The sequence below is a fragment of the Hyperoodon ampullatus genome (genome assembly GCF_949752795.1).
Source record: "Hyperoodon ampullatus genome assembly, chromosome: 15".
NCBI lineage: Eukaryota > Metazoa > Chordata > Mammalia > Artiodactyla > Ziphiidae > Hyperoodon > Hyperoodon ampullatus.
The window spans coordinates 77,605,906-77,628,737 of record NC_136928.1 but is presented as its reverse complement, the minus strand read 5'-3'; the positions used below and the strand labels follow the sequence as shown (position 1 = coordinate 77,628,737).

General features: G+C 39.8%; 1 protein-coding gene across 3 annotated transcripts in view; it reads right to left on the bottom strand.

Moving 5' to 3' along the window:
- Nucleotides 1–22,832, bottom strand: part of NBAS (NBAS subunit of NRZ tethering complex) — a gene marked incomplete at its 5' end in the record, with an annotated part of 354,840 nt that overhangs the window by 271,845 nt on the left and 60,163 nt on the right. For all 3 annotated transcript variants that reach the window (XM_079721535.1, XM_079721536.1, XM_079721537.1), the window contains one exon: nucleotides 7,239–7,367. In XM_079721535.1, the coding sequence (XP_079577661.1) occupies nucleotides 7,239–7,367 (129 nt within the window). The remainder of the gene's footprint in view (nucleotides 1–7,238; nucleotides 7,368–22,832) is intronic.

Below are 22,832 nucleotides of genomic sequence, written 5' to 3'. Positions count from 1 at the left end.
GAAATCATTTTTTTTCATTGTGGTGAAATTAACATGAAATTAACCATTTTTAAGTGAATAGTTCAGTGGTATTCAGTACGTTCACGATGTCTGCCACCTCCATCTAGTTCCGGAACATTCTTATCCCTTCAAAATAAAGCTTAGGCATTAAGCAGTCACCCCCTTCCCCCATTCCCCTATCTCTGTGGATTTACCTCTTCTGGGTATTTTGTATAAATGAATTCAAACAACCTTTTGTGTCTGGCTTCTTTCACTTATCATAATGTTCTCAAGGGTCATCCAAGTTGTGGCATGGATTGGTAGTTCATTCCTTTTTTATGGCTGCATAATATTCGATCGCAAGTATATACCACAATTTGTCCATCCTTCTGTTAACAGACATTTGGGTTGTTTCCAGCTTGCGGCTGCTGTGAACATGTATGCGAATGTACTTGTTTGACTACCTGTTTTAAATTCTTTGGGGGTATATACCTGTCTGTACTTTTGTCTTAGAAGTACACAGCAGTTCAGTCTGTATATCTGAACGAAGCGCTCAACTTCACAACATGTGGGAGTTTGATGAAACTATCTGTACCGTATATTTAAGAAAGAAGCCCAAACAAAATCCCAAACTTACCTCTGCCTCAGGCAGAGGTGGCCTGCCAGACCAGCAACCTGATGGCTTGCCCCTTGCTGCTTTCTACACGGACATTCCCACTGCTCCCCTTATACTATTCAAATTGGCCCCAACTTACCACCCTTCAGAGCCAAGGACTCTGTGAGGAGAACCATGATCTGACTGTGCTTTATGACATCCCATTCAAACTCTGTAGGCTGCTACTTTGAAGACAGGATCACCAAGCTCCCAAGACCCCCAGGAAAGCAGGGGGGTGGGGGGTACTCAGTCCCAGTACTATGTTGATATATCCTGAGCAGCAGCCTCCATGCCACTCCTCTCTGCATGATGTGCTACCGTATGTCTGAAAACAGCCTCAGGTGCCCTCACTTTATAGGGCAGCAGTAGCCTAGAGGAGGATGTCCTAAGGATGCAGTTATAGATTTTGTTCAGAGAGGCTATTATGGCTAAAGCATATAGCTTAAATCTGTTTTCTTCAGATTTAAGGATTTTATTTGCTGACTTTTTTTTTCTTTTTTTACAGCTGGAAGCTAAATATAACAAAGACCTTGTTGCCAACAGCATAAAAGCAACCTTTAAATGTTTATTCATTCCACAAACATTTATTATTAATATTTAATACACCAAGTCCTTTGTTAGCTCTCAGGGAAGAAATGTATATTCAATTCAGTGCCTCTTCTCAAAGAGCTGACAGTCTACTGAAGTTGTGAAAACAGCTGTGGTTTAGATCACTATTAATGACATGAACTGCTATCTACCCATTTATCCTTCACTGATTCATCCACTTAACAAAATTAGGCCAGTACCTACTATGTGTCAAAGAGAAAATACTATCAAATGGAAAAGGTTAGTTTTGTGTCTACTACATCCAAGTAAGTACAAATAAGCAAGTAATAAAGCTTTTTCAGAGAACAATTAAGGCCAAAAATGAGATGTAAATATATAAACATAACATATGGGAAATGTTTGAAATGACAATCAGTTTGGCAATTTTACTATATATTCCAAACATGAACAAAACTTAATACGGATTTCTAGCCAGATGGATTTTCATATTGATAATGAAAGCCAAAGTATTTAATCAACTAAAAACTGGATAGAAGTAAATCAGAACGGGCACTTCCAAACTATCTTTAATCATTAGATTTTACAGAGAAAATACTCATTCAAACAAAGCATATTATGAAAACTAATAAAGTAGCGTATTGCTTGAAGAAAGGCCCAGATGAGCTGAATTCACAATTTGGTAAAAGACTTTAAGTCTGTATAGTGCAACAGAAACATTAGTTTTTTTCTCAGGCAATGTTTAAGGTAAAGTTATAAGCTAACTATACACTATATATTATATACTCCATTTTAAACTAATTGGCTTTCCGTTCATTTCCCAGAGTAGCCACAAAGAAATCCAAAGCCTGTCCTACCTGGCTGACCCAAGGTCACTTGATTAAACTGGACAAATGAGAAAAGAGCAGCTGTTTTAAGCTTTTTTCAGCTGTTTATAAGAGTTCTTCAGTGATTTTCAGCCAGTGATGAATACACAGTGACATCATACATTTGGTAAGTGACAATATTATACCTCTCGCTTATTAATATTTTCACATTCCCAGTGTCTCTACATAATGAACTGCACAACTCCAGGTGTCATTCGTATAAACCACACAGGCTATCTCTCCCTGTTTTCCATTAACATCTTAACTAGTATCCAATTTGCCCACTTAAAGTCAGTATTTCTAAATATAAGCACTGTAAGAAGATTCTCTGGAAAAAAGTCTTGACCTACAAAGTCAGAGGACCTGAGTCAAAATGGAACATTGATTCTAACATTCAGTGATCTAAGTTAACTGCTTTCAGCACTACTCCCATCTCTTAAAACGAGTATAAAAAATCCAAAGCCTGTCCTACCTGGCTGACCCAAGGTCACTTGATTAAACTGGACAAATGAGAAAAGAGCAGCTGTTTTAAGCTTTTTTCAGCTGTTTGTAAGAGTTCTTCAGTGATTTTCAGCCAGTGATGAATACACAGTGACATCATACATTTGGTAAGTGACAATATTATACCTCTCGCTTATTAATATTTTCACATTCCCAGTGTCTCTACATAATGAACTGCACAACTCCAGGTGTCATTCGTATAAACCACACAGGCTATCTCTCCCTGTTTTCCATTAACATCTTAACTAGTATCCAATTTGCCCACTTAAAGTCAGTATTTCTAAATATAAGCACTGTAAGAAGATTCTCTGGAAAAAAGTCTTGACCTACAAAGTCAGAGGACCTGAGTCAAAATGGAACATTGATTCTAACATTCAGTGATCTAAGTTAACTGCTTTCAGCACTACTCCCATCTCTTAAAACGAGTATAAAAACATTTTTTACTTAACAGGGTTTTTTGTGAAGTAAATGAGAGAGATGAAAATTGCTGTTGATAGTCAAGCCTTACTATACAAACACTATTTATTCCCAACAATCCTCTTCCCCAAAATCACCAACTGAACTATGCACCATTCCTCTGAGCTTATCTTTTCATAATATTAACATGTTACTTTATTAATTTGTTTATAATTTCCCTTGCAAGACTATGAATGTCCTAAGTGCAAGGATTGTGACTTATTGCATTTTCTACTGTAGTACTTGGTAGAGACTCAAATACTTGAACTTTATTATTTTATGATAATTATTCTGAATAAAGTAACAACCTACTCTTGAGAGCGCTGTTACATGCAAGCTTCATAACATTTACTCTAATGCACTATTACTTTTATTTAAGTATAGTTTATGTACAATATTATATGTTACAGGTGTACAACATAGTGGTTCACAATTTTTAAAGGTTATGTTCCACTTACAGTGATTATAAAATACTGGCTATATTCCCTGTGTTGTACAATATATCCTTGTAGCTTATTTCATACATAATAGCTTGTACCTCTGAATCCCCTACACATATCTTGCCCCTCCCCTCTTCATTCTCACTACTGGTAACCACTAGTTTGTTCTCTATATCTGACTAATACACTAGATTTTAATGACTCTCTTCATACATTAAAGTCAAATCTAAAATGTCCAATATCCAATGTGATTCATCCCCGGAATGTAGGTGAAAGACTCAAAGTAAGTACGGTTGTTCAAACTTCTTTTGCTGGACAAAGAGTTACTGCCCTCACCTCATGTCACCACATCATAAGTACTGTGATATGATATCTATCATAAAGTTAAGGGTTTACCAAAGACAGACTTTCTCAATTACTTATTCTAGTATCTGGTACACACTAATTAGCTCAAGAGTTCAACATCTGAGAGGGCTGAAGAAATCCGTGTTACATTCGCAGAGAAAAAGAATTTGTCTCTGTTCTTTTAAAGGTCACATCAAATAAAGCCTAATAAAAAACCTAACAAATAGGGCTTTTCCCACCTTTTTTAAAGTGTATTTATTTTCTCACATGGTCATGGAAAGAGCATGGACCTCAGAGCCAGAGAGCTTTGAAATCAAATCTCAGTTCTCCTGCTTACTTGCTGAAAAACCCTAAGAGACAAAATTAGTGCTCAGTAAATAATAATAGAGGTTATTATTAGAGTAAATTTTATAAAAGCTGCAAGACTATGTGTACGTGTACCTCGATCCTACTGAGCTTTATAAGCCTAGATTAAGTGTATCAAAAGAAAGCAGAGCATTCTGTGAAAATGATGAAGGCTCACAGGAGTTTGTTTATGATGGAATGAAGTTTCACAAAGTAAAACAGAAAGGGTTAGACAAAAGTAGCGAGCAAGAGAGGAGGGCTCAGGGAGCAGGTATAAAGCAGCGTAACGACCAGACTAGAAAAGATGGCAGGTTACATGAAGGAGTTTTTGCATTTTGATCACAACCTCTGAATAGATAAAATCAAATGCCCTCCCTGTTCTCAACTTTGGACAAAAATTTATTCTGAGGCTAGCACTGGCAGGGGTCTCAGAGGGCCAAGTCTGTCCTATCCAGCTAGTTTTTCCAGGTGCTGAGCAGCAGCAGAAAAGGGAGGGGTTGGCAGCCACTGGCCTGTGATGGGATGTGCTCTGGAATGAAGATGTGCTGAGCAGCCTTGCTGATGGCAACCAGGTCCATGGTTTTCAGCTTTCTGAGCCCCAAATCCCGTTTTTTTCCAGTTTACTCAAGCATTCAAGGGAGATAATTTATACCAACCAAATCAAAAGAAACTGATAGGTAAGCCCAAAAAGGTGTAAATTATAATAAAAGATACAACTAGTTTGAGGAGTTGTATCATCATACAGTCTGTCTGCAGACTGTAGGGTGGCAGGGGGGAGCGCTGAATCAGAGCCACAGAGGTAAGGTGGAAACTCTTTGAGGTACAACCGAAAAATCAGGCTTCAGCAATTCCTGAGAACTGCCTTCTAAACGCTCAGCATATTTCTGTTCAAAAGACTCTCCCTAAGACAACACTAGAGACAAATTTCTGGCCTGAACTCATGTCCTCCCACCATGCATCTCTGTTGCCATTTCCAAATTCCCTTCCTTTCTTGTCACATTACCTTTCTCATGGCCTATTCCAAATGACTGAGATATTTACATTTATTCATTCCTGAGTTTCAAGATTTTTAAACAATTTTTGTGTTTTTAATAGAATCATTATAAAAACCCAATGAATAACATTCATGGGCTAAAGAGTAATGAATTATAATGAAACTGATTGGCAACTAACGATAAAAAGGTCTAACCAGTCAAAAATTCAAGTATATGCCAATAAGGACTACAACAGATGCAGGTTATCTTTGCATGCAAAAAAAAAGGTACCCAGAATTTCAGAAAACGAAACAGCATACTAATGAATTTTTTTAATAGCCCTTATGCTATATGTACGACATTCTAGGACACTCACAAGATGAAACGTTAAGTGTGCTTCAGAACTTGATCAATATTTCTATTCCGAATGACTAATATTCAAAGTGTTCACCTTTTAAGAAAAAACTTGCTCAAATGTAAAATTTCCCATATATAATAGAACATCAGGGTCTTCCCAAATAACAAGAGCTAAGTATCTTAACACTACACATTGATAACCATGAAAAATGCACAGTACCTTCTGGATCAATTATCTGATGAGCCTAGCTGAATACATTAAAAAAAAAACAGTTTTGAGAGCTGGTCCACTCCACTTCTAGAGTGAAGATATAAGTCAACTTAGCTCTCATTTCAGAGGAGACAGAAAGGATGTCCCCCTACTTGGCTACTGAGGTTGATAACTGAGGAGAATCTCTTTCTTCTATTTAGAACAAATCTAGATCCAGGAAGTGAGACAGAGGAGCAGAGATGTGGAGACCAAATTAAATTCAACACGGTGAGGAACTGGGCGGGGGGAAGGCGGGGGGAGGGAATCTCCCTACAGTTGTGTCTAAGAGAAAAAATTGAAGAACAGCAAAAACAAATAAATTTAAGTCTGCGAAAAGAGTATGAAAATGTTAGAGCCCCTTTCTCTTTTCCTCTATTCTGAGAAATACAAAATACTGTTTGCTTATTAAGAATTCTTTTATAGTGCAGTTTGATGAAATGAAATTCAAAAGAATGCTGATAAAAAGACCCTGAGGGCTTCCCTGGTGGTGCAGTGGTTGCAAGTCCGCCTGCCGATGCAGGGGACACAGTCCGGGAAGATCCCACATGCCGCTGAGCGGCTGGGCCCGTGAGCCATGGCCGCTGAGCCTGCGCGTCCGGAGCCTGTGCTCCGCAAAAGGAGAGGCCACAACAGTGAGAGGCCCGCGTATCACAAAAAAAAGGACCCTGATCCATTCAGACCTTGCAGGGAATATGCTCCTTTCTTAGAATCACAGAAGTACCCACCAAAGCTGGTGACAGGATACTCCTACAGGAAAGGGGAATGGGGCTGTGAGGGAAGGAGAACTAACACTCAAAGTGCTGACATGCAAAATTACCTTCAGAGCAGTAGAAGATTTATAACATAAGCTGTATCTAATTGAGAAGATTTTTCTTAAATCTTCACTCTATCACAACGTGTGGCATTGAACGAGCATCATACCTTACCTGCCCATCCTGATTTTAGATTACAATAGACATTGATATTATCCATTACTAAACAACTCAATTGTTTAATTCTAAAACGCTGTTATTTCCAGACACTAAAAAAATGAACAGTTCTATCTTTCTCTGTATCTTCTCTATCTACTTTTTGAGTAAAGAGAAGATAGCTCCCTTCAACCTTAAGGAAGCCCAGGATTACTAGCACTGCAAGATTTGGAAAGAAATCTAACCTTTTTACGATATTGACCCTTCAAATCTTTGATATTAGTTAACTTTTGCTGAAAACTCAACATCTTCATTCTGTATTTTTGCAATGAGAAAGGGGGAAATGCAGAGATCAAAGGACAGAGGACACTCAGGATACAGAGTGTCCTGCTCTACAAATTAGTATCAGCACAGAGTACTACTCTGTTCTTCATTTGTCCTACTACACTGATAATAGTATAATTTAAGTAAAGAATAGGACAGCTTTGGAATGATGAGAATAATAGCTGTGAGCTACATTTTAAAACGTAAAATATCATCAAAATGAAATTAGTATTGTCAGTACTCACCCTTAAGCGAGAATCATTCTAGGAATAATCATAATCAAGAGACACACCTGCTCATTTTGATCCCACTCCCCTTGCTGCTTCAGAGATGGAATGGCCCAGATGCTTAGTTTTCCTGAGAAGTGAACGGCTGCAAGGAGGGTCCCATCTGGAGAAAGTCTCATCTTAAAGATCCCATCCTAGGCAATAATTATATTACATTAATGTCAGAGCAAGAGACTTGTAGCCAAATAGAAATAACTTTCAGAATTAACGCTCTTTAGGGGTGCCGTATCATAAATGATCTCTCATAACTAAGGATTCTGACAGCTTCATAACACTATAAATGTGCTCCAGAATATAAAAAACAGAACTCCTGCCCTTAAGGAGTTTTTTAAAATCTACTTTATAGTGTTACGATTTACATATAACCCAAAACCCAAATATGTGAGCATTATAAAAATATTCCTTTATATCACACATAGATTACCATGAGTTCTCAATATCTTTTATGAGTGGATGTTGACAAAATTATGAATTTCTTGAATTTTCAGTACACACCTTTACAAGAACCTTTACAAGATTCTATGCGAACACAATGCCTGGAATATTCTATACCATGGACAGGCCACAAATTCATGCTATGAAAAAGAAGGAAACGGAGAGGGAGAAAGAGATGAAGGGAGAGAAAGAGAGAGATAAAGGAAAAGAGGGTCCAAATGGTGATGGGAATAAAAGACCGACTAGAGGAAAATGCATTCCTTAATTTAAGAAGTACATTAAATGTGTAAGGTATTCCAGACCTGCTGGCAAGTTATTCAACTGAAGGATTCTAAGTGTTGCCACAGAACAGAGACATTTTGTAACACACTGATTTTACATGGCCAACCCCGGGTACACAGAGAAAGACCTGCCTTCCCAAGGATCTACTTGTCCAGATAATCTCTCAGTCCTTTCCCATGAGGATACCAGGTTTGCTCAGTTACCACAAGAGAAACCATCCGAGCAGAGATGTTACCTGCCTACCAACTACAACAGAACCAGAAGAACTGAAAAAACACTAACTAAAGACCTATTTCCCATTCAAGCATTTATTAAGAACAGGGTCCAAGGTAGTTTCCCCACAAAAAAATAAGAGAGACCAGAAAATGGCTGTCCACGACCATATTCCTCCCGAATATTTAGAAAATCGGGCAACACGGGGCCCAAATGGCAATAATCAGATGGGACTAGGTAGTATATGCCCTCTTGAAAGGGTCATAAGCTTTCGAGTTAGGCAAAACCCCCATAATTCTCTATTATGGCCCCAAGATTAAGGCAAAAACTGCAGAACTGAAAACTAAAGATGACTATACTGAAAAACCATAGTTTAAACAGGTTCGATTCACTATATTATCTACCTGGCCTCTTGTAGACAGAGTCTAAGTCCTCAGGTCTAAAACGACTAAGGCGGACCCGGAGGAAGATGTAAGACGCGGAGATCACCTTCCTCCCCACAGATACATCAGAAATTCATCTACACGTGGAACAACTCCTACAGAACACCTACTGAACGCTGACAGAAGACCTCAGACCCCCCAAAAGGCAAGAAACTCCCCACATACCTGGGTAGGGCAAAAGAAAAAAAGAATAAACAGAGACAATAGGATAGGGACGGGACCTGCACCAGTGGGAGGGAGCCGTGAAGGAGGGAAGGTTTCTACACGCTACAAGCCCCTTCGCGGGCGGAGACTGCAGGTGGCGGAGGGGGAAAGCTTCGGAGTAGCGGAGGAGAGCACAGCAACAGGGGTGCGGAGGGCAAAGCGGAGAGATTCTGGCACAGAGGATCGGTGCCCTCAGGCACACACCAGCCCGAGAGGCTTGTCTGCTCGGCCGCCGGGGCGGGCGGGGCTGGGAGCTGAGGCTCGGGTATCGGCTTTCAGTCGGAGCGTAGGCAGAGGACTGGGGCTGGCGGCAGGAAGAGAGCCTGAAGGGGTTAGTGCACCACGGCTAGCCCGGAGGGAGTCCGGGGAAAGGGTCTGGAGCTACCGAAGAGGCAAGAGACTTTTTTCCCTTTTGTTTCCTGGTGCGCGAGGAGAGGGCATTAAGAGGGCTGCTTGGGGAAGCGCCGGAGACAGGCGCGAGCCGCGGGTAAGGCGCGGACCTCGGAGACGGGCGTGGGACGCTGGGGCTGCCGCCGCCGCCGCCGCCACTGCCGCCGCCACCGAGGGGCCTGTGTGCGAGCGCGGGTCACTGTTCGCCCCGCCTTCCGGGGGGCCTGTGCACCCCGCCACTGCCGGGGTCCCGGGACCCGGGACCCGGGGACGGCTTTCCCGGGAAAGCGCACGGAGCGCCACGGGCTGCTGCAACGTCACGCCGGCCTCTGCCGCCGCAGGCCCGCCCCGCACTGCGCGCCCCTCCCTCCCCTCTGCCTGAGTGAGCCAGAGCCCACGAATCAGCGGCTCCTTTAAACCCGTCCTGTCTGAGCGAAGAACTGACGCCCTCCGGCGACCTACGCGCAGAGGCGGGGCCAGGTCCAAGGCTGAGACCCGGGAGTTGTGAGAGCAGAGACAGGGAAATCTCTCTGTGCAGCCTCGGAGGCAGCGGATTAAAGCTCCACGGTCCATTTGATGTGCCCTGCGTCTGTGGAGTGCATGAATGGACAGCGAATCATCCCAAATTGAGGAAGTGGACTTTGAGGACAAGATTTAAGACTTTCCCCCCTTTTTCCTCTTTTTACAACGAATTATCCCAAATTAAGGAGGTGGACTTAGCAAGATTTCAGACTTCTCGCCCTTTTCCTCTTTTTACAACGAATTATCCCAAATTGAGGAGGTGGACTTGGAGAGCAAGATTTTTTATTTTTCCCCCTGCTCTCTTTTTGTGAATGTGTATGTGTAATCTTCTGTGTAAGATTCTCTCTGTATAGCTTTGCTTCCACCATATGTCCCAGGGTTCTATCGGTCCGTGTTTTTTTTCAATAATTACTTTTTAATTTTAATAACGCTACTATATTTCATACTTTATTCTATTTTTACTTTACCTGCTCTTTCTTTTTTTCCTACCTTCCCTTCCTCCCTCCCTCCCTCCGCTCCTCCTTTCCTTTCTTTTTCTTTCCTCCCTCCCTCCCTCCCACCCTTCTTCTTTCCACTTTCTTTTTCTTTCCTTCCTCCCTCCCTCCCTCCTGTCTTTCTTTCTTTCTTTCCTTCCTCCCTCCCTCCCTCCCTTCTTCCATTCACTCTTCCTTTTGCTTTAAATCCTCCCTCCCTCCCTCCTTTCTTTCCTTCTTTCTTTCCATCCTTCCTCCCTCCCTCCTTTCTTTCTTTCTTCCTTCCTTCCTTTCTTCCCTTCTTCCATTCTTTCCCTCTCTCTTTCTTTCTTCTACTAATTCTTTCTTTCTACTTTTTCTCCCTGTTATTCTGAGCCGGGTGGATGAAAGGCTCTTGGTGCTGCAGCCAGGACTCACTGCTGTGCCTCTGAAGTGGGAGAGCCAACTTCAGGACACGGGTCCACAAGAGACCTCCCAGATCCACATAATATCAAGCAGCGAAAATCTCCCAGGGATCTCCATCTCAACACCAGCACCCAGCTTCAGTCAATGACCAGCAAGCTACAGTGCTGGTCACCCTATGCCAAGCAACTAGCAAGGCAGAAACACAGCCTCACCCATTAGCAGAGAGGCTACCTAAAAACATAATAAGGCCACAGGCACCCCAAAACACACCACCAGACGTGGACCTGTCCACCAGAAAGACAAGATCGAGCCTCAACCACCAGAATACAGGCATTAGTCCCCCCCACCAGGAAGCCTACACAACCTACTGAAACAACCTTAGCCACTGGGGACAGACACCAAAAACAACGGGAACTACGAATCTTCAGCCTGCAAAAAGGAGACCCCAAACACAGTAACATAAGCAAAATGAGAAGACAGAAAAACACACAGCAGGTGAAGGAGCAAGATAAAAACCTACCAGACCTAACAAATGAAGAGGTAATAGGCAGTCTACCTGAAAAAGAATTCAGAATAATGATAGTAAAGCTGATCCAAGATTCTATTTCCAAGATCCATAATCTTGGAAATAGAATAGACAAAATGCAAGAAACAGTTAACAAGGACCTAGAAGAACTAAAGATGAATCAAGCATCGATTAAAAACACAATAAATGAAATGAAAAATACTCTAGATGGGATCAATAGCAGAATAACTGAGGCAGAAGAACAGATAAGTGAGGTGGAAGATAAAATAGTGGAAATAACTGCTGCAGAGCAAAATAAAGAAAAAAGAATGAAAAGAACAGAGGACAGTCTCAGAGACCTCTGGGACAACATTAAACACACCAACATTCGAATTATAGGGGTTCCAGAAGAAGAAGAGAAAAAGAAAGGGACTGAGAAAATATTTGAAGAGATTATAGTTGAAAACTTCCCTAATATGGGAAAGGAAATAGTTAATCAAGTCCAGGAGGCACAGAGAGTCCCATACAGAATAAATCCAAGGAGAAATACGCCAAGACACATATTAATCAAACTGTCAAAAATTAAACACAAAGAAATCATATTAAAAGCAGCAAGGGAAAAACAACAAATAACACACAAGGGAATCCCCATCAGGTTAACAGCTGATCTCTCAGCAGAAACTCTACAAGCCAGAAGGGAGTGGCAGGACATAATTAAAGTGATGAAGGAGAGAAACCTGAAACCAAGATTACTCTACCCAGCAAGGATCTCATTCAGATTTGATGGAGAAATTAAAACCTTTACAGACAAGCAAAAGCTGAGAGTTCAGCACCACCAAACCAGCTTTACAACAAATGCTAAAGGAACTTCTCTAGGCAAGAAACACAACAGAAGGAATATACCTACAATAACGAACCCAAAGCAATTAAGGAAATGGGAATAGGAACATACATATCAATAATTACCTTAAATGTAAATGGACTAAATGCTCCCACCAAAAGACACAGAGTGGCTGAATGGATACAAAAACAAGACCCATATATATGCTGTCCAGAAGAGACCCACTTCAGACCTAGACACACATACAGATTGAAAGTAAGGGGATGGAAAAAGATATTCCATGCAAATGGAAATCAAAAGAAAGCTGGAGTAGCAATTCTTATATCAGACAAAATAGACTTTAAAATAAAGACTATTAGAAGAGACAAAGAAGGACACTACATAACGATAAAGGGATCGATCCAAGAAGAAGATATAACAATTGTAAATATTTATGCACCCAACATAGGAGCACCTCAATATATAAGGCAAATACTAACAGCCATAAAAGGGGAAATCGACAGTAACACAATCATAGTAGGGGGCTTTAACACCCCACTTTCACCAATGGACAGATCATCCAAAATGAAAATAAATAAGGAAACACAAGCTTTAAATGATACATTAAACAAGATGGACTTAGTTGATATTTATAGGACATTCCATCCAAAAACAACAGAATACACATTTTTCTCAAGTGCTCATGGAACATTCTCCAGGATAGATCATATCTTGGGTCACAAATCAAGCCTTGGTAAATTTAAGAAAATTGAAATTGTATCAAGTATCTTTTCCAACCACAATGCTATGAGACTACACATCAATTACAGGAAAAGATCTGTAAAAAATACAAACACATGGAGGCTAAACAATACACTACTCAATAACGAAGTGATCACTGAAGAAATCAAAGGGGAAATTAAAAAATACCTAGAAACAAATGACAATGGAGACACGACGACCCAAAACCTATGGGACGCAGCAAAAGCAGTTCTAAGGGGGAAGTTTATAGCAATACAATCCCACCTTAAGAAACAGGAAACATTTCGAGTAAACAACCTGACCCTGCACCTAAAGCAATTAGAGAAAGAAGAACAAAAAAACCCCAAAGTTAGCAGAAGGAAAGAAATCATAAAGATCAGATCAGAAATAAATGAAAAAGAAATGAAGGAAACGATAGCAAAGATCAACCAAACTAAAAGCTGGTTCTTTGAGAAGATAAACAAAATTGACAAACCATTAGCCAGACTCATCAAGAAAAGAAGGGAGAAGACTCAAATCAATAGAATTAGAAATGAAAAAGGAGAAGTAACAACTGACACTGCAGAAATACAAAAGATCATGAGAGATTACTATAAGCAACTCTATGCCAACAAAATGGACAACCTGGAAGAAATGGACAAATTCTTAGAAATGCACAACCTGCCAAGACTGACTCAGGAAGAAATAGAAAATATGAATAGACCAATCACAAGCACTGAAATTGAAACTGTGATTAAAAATCTTCCATCAAACAAAAGCCCAGGACCAGATGGCTTCACAGGCGAATTCTATCAAACATTTAGAGAAGAGCTAACACCTATCCTTCTCAAACTCTTCCAAACAGTATCAGAGGAAGGAACACTCCCAAACTCATTCTACGAGGCCACCATCACCTTGATACCAAAACCAGGCAAGGATGTCACAAAGAAAGAAAACTACAGGCCAATATCACTGATGAACATAGATGCAAAAATCCTCAACAAAATACTAGCAAACAGAATCCAACAGCACATTAAAAGGATCATACACCATGATCAAGTGGGGTTTATTCCAGGAATGCAAGGATTCTTCAATATACGCAAATCAATCAATGTGATACACCATATTAACAAGTTGAAGGAGAAAAACCATATGATCATCTCGATAGATGCAGAGAAAGCTTTCGACAAAATTCAACACCCATTTATGATAAAAACCCTGCAGAAAGTAGGCATAGAGGGAACTTTCCTCAACATAATAAAGACCATATATGACAAACCCACAGCCAACATTGTCCTCAATGGTGAAAAACTGAAACCATTTCCACCAAGATCAGGAACAAGACAAGGCTGCCCACTCTCACCACTCTTATTCAACATAGTTTTGGAAGTTTTAGCCACAGCAATCAGAGAAGAAAAGGAAATAAAAGGAATCCAAATTGGAAAAGAAGAAGTAAAGCTGTCACTGTTTGCAGATGACATGATACTATACATAGAGAATCCTAAAGATGCTACCGAAAAACTACTGGAGCTAATCAATGAATTTGGTAAAGTAGCAGGATACAAAATTAATGTACAGAAATCTCTGGCATTCCTGTACACTAATGATGAAAAATCTGAAAATGAAATCAAGAAAACACTCCCATTTACCATTGCAACAAAAAGAATAAAATATCTAGGAATAAACCTACCTAAGGAGACAAAAGACCTGTATGCAGAAAATTATAAGACACTGATGAAAGAAATTAAAGATGATACAAATAGATGGAGAGATATACCATGCTCCTGGATTGGAAGAATCAATATTGTGAAAATGACTCTACTACCCAAAGCAATCTACAGATTCAATGCAATCCCTATCAAACTACCACTGGCATTTTTCACAGAACTAGAACAAAAAATTTCAAAATTTGTTTGGAAAAACAAAAGACCCCGAATAGCCAAAGCAATCTTGAGAACGAAAAACGGAGCTGGAGGAATCAGGCTCCCTGACTTCAGACTATACTACAAAGCTACAGTAATTAAGACAGTGTGGTACTGGCATAAAAACAGAAAGATAGATCAGTGGATCAGGATAGAAAGCCCAGAGATAAACCCACGCACATATGGCCAACTTATCTTTGATAAAGGAGGCAGGAATGTACAGTGGAGAAAGGACAGCCTCTTCAATAAGTGGTGCTGGGAAAACTGGACAGGGACATGTAAAAGTTTGAGATTAGATCATTCCCTAACACCATACACAAAAATAAGCTCAAAATGGATTAAAGATCTAAATGTAAGGCCAGAAACTATCAAACTCTTAGAGGAAAACATAGGTAGAACACTCTATGACATAAATCACAGCAAGATCCTTTTGGACCCACCTCCTAGAGAAATGGAACTAAAAACAAAGATAAACAAATGGGACCTAATGAAACTTCAAAGCTTTTGCACAGCAAAGGAAACCATAAACAAGACCAAAAGACAACCCTCAGAATGGGAGAAAATATTTGCAAATGAAGCAACTGACAAAGGATTAATCTCCAAAATTTATAAACAGCTCATGCAGCTCAATAGCAAAAAAACAAACAACCCAATCCAAAAATGGGCAGAAGACTTAAATAGGCATTTCTCCAAAGAAGATATACAGACTGCCAACAAACACATGAAAGAATGCTCAACATCATTAATCATTAGAGAAATGCAAATCAAAGCTACAATGAAATATCATCTCACACCAGTCAGAATGGCCATCATCAAGAAATCTAGAAACAATAAATGCTGGAGAGGGTGTGGAGAAAAGGGAACACTCTTGCACTGCTGGTGGGAATGTGAATTGGTACAGCCACTATGGAGAACAGTATGGAGGTTCCTTAAAAAACTAAAAATAGAACTACCATATGACCCAGCAATCCCACTACTAGGCATATACCCTGAGAAAACCATAATTCAAAAAGAGACATGTACCAAAATGTTCAGTGCAGCTCTATTCACAATAGCCCGGAGCTGGATACAACCTAAGTGTCCATCATCGGATGAATGGATAAAGAAGATGTGGCACATATATACAATGGAATATTACTCAGCCATAAAAAGAAACGAAACTGAGCTATTTGTAATGAGGTGGATAGACCTAGAGTCTGTCATACAGAGTGAAGTAAGTCAGAAAGAGAAAGACAAATACCGTATACTAACACATATATATGGAATTAAAAAAAAAATGTCATGAAGAACCTAGGGGTAAAATGGGAATAAAGACACAGACCTACTTGAGAATGGACTTGAGGATATGGGGAGGGGGAAGGGTAAGCTGTGACAAAGCGAAAGAGAGGCATGGACATATATACACTACCAAACGTAAGGTAGATAGATAGTGGGAAGCAGCCGCAGAGCACAGGGAGATCAGCTCGGTGCTTTGTGACCGCCTGGAGGGGTGGGATGGGGAGGGTGGGAGGGAGGGAGATGCATGAGGGAAGGGATGTGGGAACAGATGTATATGTATGACTGATTCACTTTGTTATAAAGCAGAAACTAATAAAAAATAAATAAATAAAAATAAAATGACTAAGGCACATTAGCCATCAAAAACAAAGAGAACAATTTCAGGAAGTGAGGAACATTGCTGTATGAGTGGATAGACAAGAAGATTAGCATCTGCTAATCTCCTCGCTGAGGACTAAAATCACTTTAACGAGATGTAACAGGTCTATCCCACAGTTTCATAATTTAATGTAACAAAGACTAAAATACAAGTGCCTGGGAAGGAGAAGCAATAAAAGCAAAAGCACTTTAAGCAGAATTTTAAATACATCAGCTCTTTTCCTCTTGATGGAGATGGGGGAATGAGTAGAAGATGAAGGACCTGGCATCTTCCTTTCACAACTCTAAAGTCAATTAGCTCTATGGTTTTGCACAAGATGGGCCTCCAAAGCATAGATTTGCATTAATTAATGTGCCTCCGAAGCATAGATTTGCATTAATTAAAAGAACTCTCAGGGCTTCCCTGGTGGCACAGTGGTTAAGAATCTACCTGCCAAGGCAGGGGACACGGGTTTTTGCCCTGGTCCAGGAAGATCCCACATGCTGCGGAGCAACTAAGCCTGTGCGCCACAACTACTGAGCCTGCGCTCTAGATCCCGCGTGCCACAACTACTGAAGCCTGCCTGCCACAACTACTGAAGCTCACGCGCCTAGAGACCATGCTCCGCAACGAAAGAAGCCACCGCAGTGAGAAGCCTGCACACCGCAACGAAGACTAGCCCCAGCTTGCGGCAACTAGAGAAAGCCCACGCACAGTAATGAAGACCCAACATAGCCAAAAATAAAAATAAATTAAGAAAAAAACCTCTCCACCCATCCTTTAGAGTTTCAGATGATGAAACTGAAGACCTGAAGCGTTACAACACTTGCCCAAGATCATCATTCAGTGTTAAGTAGCAAAAGCTGGACCAGATGCAGAGTCTTCCATCCCCCTCCACGTCCCCTGATGGCACCATGATCACTGCCCTCACCTGGGCCAAAGCCTTTCTAGTAGTGACAGGCATGTTCCTCAGTAGAAATTATGACCAAGTATACATTATTATTTCAACACCTGAACAATTAGTCACGTGTGATCTGTATGGTAACCTGCAGGTACACCATATGTTCCATTAAGCAACCCTACTAAAAGTGCTCTGAAACCAAGTAGGAGGTTTATGGATCTCTTCAACAAAAAACAAACCAAGGGGCTTCCCTGGTGGCGCAGTGGTTGAGAGTCCGCCTGCTGATGCAGGGGACACGGGTTCGTGCCCCGGTCCAGGAAGATACCACATGCCGCGGAGCGGCTGGGCCCGTGAGCCATGGCCACTGGGCCTGCGCGTCCGGAGCCTGTGCTCCACGACGGGAGGGGCCACAACAGTGAGAGGCCCGCACACCGCAAAAAACAAACCAAAAAATGTATCCTGAATAATATGAATAACTTAACAACAGCATTATGACCAGGGAAATAATGAGTGAACATGCTAAATTTCCTTTTGTTTTCATTCCTCCCTCCCTTCCTTCCATCCTTCCTCCATGCTTAAGTAATAAATATATTAACTAAAATGTTAACCATTTGCTTTCTTTTCTTCATCCCCTTAGTTTCATTTGATGCCATGACATTCACACTGCAAACTTACCATTCCTTTCCATAAGCATTTTGTTGTAGAAATTTGCACTCACACAGACAAAAGTAGAAATTGCAGTATAATAAATGCCCGGGGGCCCAACAACCATCTTAAACAAACATCAACATTCCAAGCTTGTCTCACATGTCATTCCCCAATCACCACAATGCCCTCAGGGACCTTTGTCCCCTGGAGGATTTTAAAGCAAATCTCAGACATTACATGCATACACATTAAGTGTACATTTCTTTCAAGTCCCAAGTTATCTGTTTAACTTGCATAAATATGCACAGTAAGAAGATATGGTTATTAGCAGCAACTGAATTGTAGCCAACTGATGACACAGACAAGTCACCTATGTTACTTGAGAAACACAGTGATTTCCTACTGAAATATAAACTCTACTTCTTATTTGTAGAAACTTTTCTGAATATCTATAGCATGCAGGGTATTTCTGGCCCAGAAAGTAATTTATTATCCTGACAGTAACTGTGACACAAGATGTAAAGCCACAGTTAGAAAATCCATGATAAATTCTGTAAGCAGAGTCTGCGGTATCTGGAAACCTGAATGTCTACTGGTTGGCAAGGAAGAGAATTCAGGAGTGTATGCTTTGGAAATAGGAGGCAATGGCTTTTCAATCAACTGTACATCACAATAAAAGTAAACTTCTAACATTCAAACCATACCCCTCATATTGTATTAAGATTTCTCAGCATAAGTGAATAACAATCTTGTTCTCTTCTCCCCCATTTGAATTAAGTAGTTGTAAAGGCAATAAAATTTAGGTGTAGCTGTAATTTTCACTTTGGTTAAAATGTGTCTGTGTGGGCTTCACTGGTGGTGCAGTGGTTGGGAGTCCGCCTGACGATGCAGGGGACACAGGTTCGTGCCCCGGTCCAGGAGGCTCCCGCGTGCCGTGGAGCGGCTGGGCCCATGAGCCATGGCCGCTGAGCCTGTGCGTCCGGAGCCTGTGCTCCGCAACAGGAGAGGCCGCGACGGTGGGAGGCCCGCGTACCGCAAAAAAAAAAAAAAAAAAAAAAATGTGTCTGTGAATTTCTTTCACATTTCTCAACTACAAATGCCATTTTCATTTTAATCATCATTTCAACAGTTGGAATGTTGGTCAAGAATACAGAACTTGTCAGGGAAAAGAGGGAAGCTCCAAGATGAGGAACAAGACAAGGATGCCCCCTCTTGCCATTTTTATTCAACATGGTACAGAAAGTCTTAGCCAGAGCAATTAGGCAAGAAAAAGAAAAGGCACACAAATTGGAAAGGAAGAAGTAAGATTGGCTCTGTTTGCAGATCACATGATATTATACATAGATAACCCTAATGACTCCATCAAAAAACTGTTAGAATAAATAAATTTGTAAAATTGAAGGATACAAAATCAACATACAAAATTCAGTTGCTTTTCTACACAATAACAGTGAACTCTAGGAAAGAGAAATTGAGAAAACAATCCCATTTACAATAGCATCAGAAAGAGTAAAATACTTAGGAATAAATTTAACCAAGGAAGTGAGAGAGACATACGCTGAAAACTATAAAACATTAATGAAAGAAACTGAAGAAGACACATATAAATGGAAAGAAATTCCATATTCATGAATTGGAAGAAGTGCTATTGTTAAAATATCCATACTACCCAAAGTGATCTACAGATTCAATGCAAACTCTATCAAAATTCCAATGGCATTTTTTACAGACATAGAAAAAACAATCCTAGAATTTGCATGGTACCACAAAAGACCCAAGGAGTCAAAGCGATCTTGAAAAAGAAGAACAAAGCTAGAGGCATTATACATCCAGGTTTCAAACTATATTACAAAGCTATAATAATCAAAACAGTATGGTCTTGGCATTAAAAACAGATACATAGGTCAATGGAACAGAATAGAGAGACCAGAAATAAACTCAAGCATATATGGTCCATTAATTTACAACAAAGGAGCCAAGAATACACAATGGAGAAAATAGTCTCTTCAATAAATGATATTGGAAAAACTGGATAGCCACATGCAAAAGAATGAAATGGACCCCTAATTTACACCATATACAAAAGTCAACTCTAAATGGATGAAATACTTGAACATAAGACCTGAAATTGTAAAACTTCTGGAGGAAGCATGGAGTTGGGTAAACTTCTTGACTTCGGTCTTGGCAATGATTTTCTTGGATTTGCCATCAAGGCAAAGGCAAGAAAAGCAAAAACAAGTGGGAATACATCAATCTAAATAATCTACATAGCAAAGGAAACTATCAGCAAAATGAAAAGGCAACCTATGGAATGGGAGAAAATATCTGCAAACCATATAACCAAGAAGGGGTTAATATCCAAAATATACAAGAAACTCATACAACTCAATAGCAAAACACAAATAATCCAAGACACACAAATGGCCAACAGATACATGAAAAGTTGCTCCACATCACTAATCAGCAGGGAAATGAAAATCAAAAACAATGATATAGGGCTTCCCTGGTGGCGCAGTGGTTGAGAGTCCGCCTGCCGATGCAGGGGATACGGGTTCGTGCCCCGGTCTGGGAAGATCCCACATGCCGCGGAGCGGCTGGGCCCGTGAGCCATGGCCGCTGAGCCTGCGCGTCCGGAGCCTGTGCTCTGCAACGGGAGTGGCCACAACAGTGAGAGGCCCGCGTACTGCAAAAAAAAAAAAAAAAAAAAAAAAAAAAAAAAAAAAAAAAAAAAAAAAAAAAACAATGATATATCATCTCACAACTGTTAGGATGGCTATTATAAAAGAGACAAGAGATGATAAACACTGGTGAGAACATAGAGAAAAGGGAACCCTTGTACACTGTTGGTAAGAATGTAAACTGGTATAGTCACCATGAGAAACAGAACGGAGTTTCCTCAAGAAAGTAAAAACAGAACTACCGCAAGATCCAGCAATCCCACTTCTGGGTATATTTCCAAACGAAATGAAAACATTATCTCAAAGAGATACCTGCACTCCCAAGTTCACTGCAGCATTACTCACAATAGCCAAGGTATGGAATACACACACACAATGGAATATTATTCAGCCTTTAAAAAGAAGGAAATCCTGTCATTTGCAAAAACATGAATGAAACTGGAGGGCATTTTGATAAGTGAAATAAGCCAGATACAAAAAGACAAATACTACATGGTATCACTTATACATAGAATCTTTAAAAAAAAAAAGTCAAAATCATAAAAACAGTGAGTAGAACAGTGTTTGCCTACTAGGGGCTGGGGGTTGGAAGAACAGGGAGAGGTTGGTGAAAGGGTACAAACTTTCAGTTATATGCTGAATAAAGTCTGAGGATCTAATGTATAACATTGGTAACTATAGGTGATAACATTGTATTGTATAATTGAAATTTGTTAAGAAAAGGATTTAAATGTTCTCACACATATACACAGACACAAAAAGTAAATATGTGAGGTGATGCATGTATTAACTCAATGGGGGAAAATCCTTTCACAGTGTATAGGTACCTATATCAAATCATCAACTTAACTATCTTACAATTTCATTTGTAAATTATATCTCAATAAAGGTGAGGAAAAGAAAAAGAAAACAGTGACTATCACTTACCACCTGCTTCCGTTTACACCATGAGGTTTTAACTTCATTAAAACGTAGTCTAGATAAATAATTACTTGGTAAGTTAGCATCCCTGGGTAGACAGCATGGGGCATAGGAAGGGGACTTTGCACAGTAAACTGTCTTCTTACATTAGTCATTCATTTATGGCCCTTTTAATTAACTTCACTGTCAATTCTCCTATTTACCTCCTCATCTCAAATCCCTTCCTAAAACTTTTCCAAAGATATCTTCCCTTACTTCATTGAGTCTTTTGTGTAGCAATGTAATACTAACAAAATACTACTGAAATTAATAATGTGAACATTATTTTAACTTCTACTTCTCATTTACACTAAACCACTAGCTCAAATGTCCATTTGATCTTGTGTTAATTAAAAACACTAATTAAAGCCTTCTCCTAGTGGAGCAATATTTGGAGTAGGAAATGTGTCTTCCCTCAAACACTGCAAGAAAACTTTTCAACTGTCCTTTCTAAAAGAGAGATTTTTTTAAATGTTAAATATCAGACCTTCGTACTGAGATTAGTTTAAATTGCCTCACTTTCTTCAACTGCCTATCATCTATATAGGAAAATTAAAAATGAGTGATTTCCAATTTCATTATACCTTCCAAATGTACAAGCTATAGTAAAATCAAAGTACTGAATTCTAGTACACACGTTCAAAATGTTCTAAATTACTACATACGCTTAAAGGAAAAAAAACTCAGCTCAATCAAAGGTGAATTTGTAAGTACTGCTCTTCCAACACTCGACAATTATTTTCTAAATATTACATATTCAATAATACATAGTACATGCCAGGCACTGTTTTATACTCTGGGGAACCTGCAGTGAAAAAAACAAACATAAACCCCTGCCCTCAAGGTATTCAGTAGGTGTTCTAACCCACTGAAGTTTAGAAGTCTGACCCCAAAGAATAAACAGAAATCTATTTTCAAATCAAAAGAAAGTCATCCTCAAAAGTCTGGTTAACAACCTGAGTGGGGGAACACTGCAAAAGTATGAAGGAAATTAAAAAGCCTTTGGAGAAAAAAGTTTCCAAGCTAATACCCTTTTCAAAAAAATTATTTTTTAATTATAAAACTTTAGTTTATTAAAACTGTGAGATATTGTCACGAGAATAGACATGTACACCAATGAAACAGAAAAGAGAGCAGAGAAACAGAGCTACAATGTACCCTCTGTAAATGTCTGTCCTGACAGACATTATATAAATTATGGTGGCAGTATATGAATTATGGCATTATATAAATTAGTTGGGAAAGAATACAGCACTGAATTAATGGTACTAGCCACACAGAGCATATTATAAATTAGATTCCTACTATATCCAACAAAAAGAAATTCAAGATGGATTGAAAACTTACAGGTGAAAAGCAAAACCATGAAACTTTCAAAAGAAAACATAGGACATCTTTACAATATCAGCATGTGAAAGAAC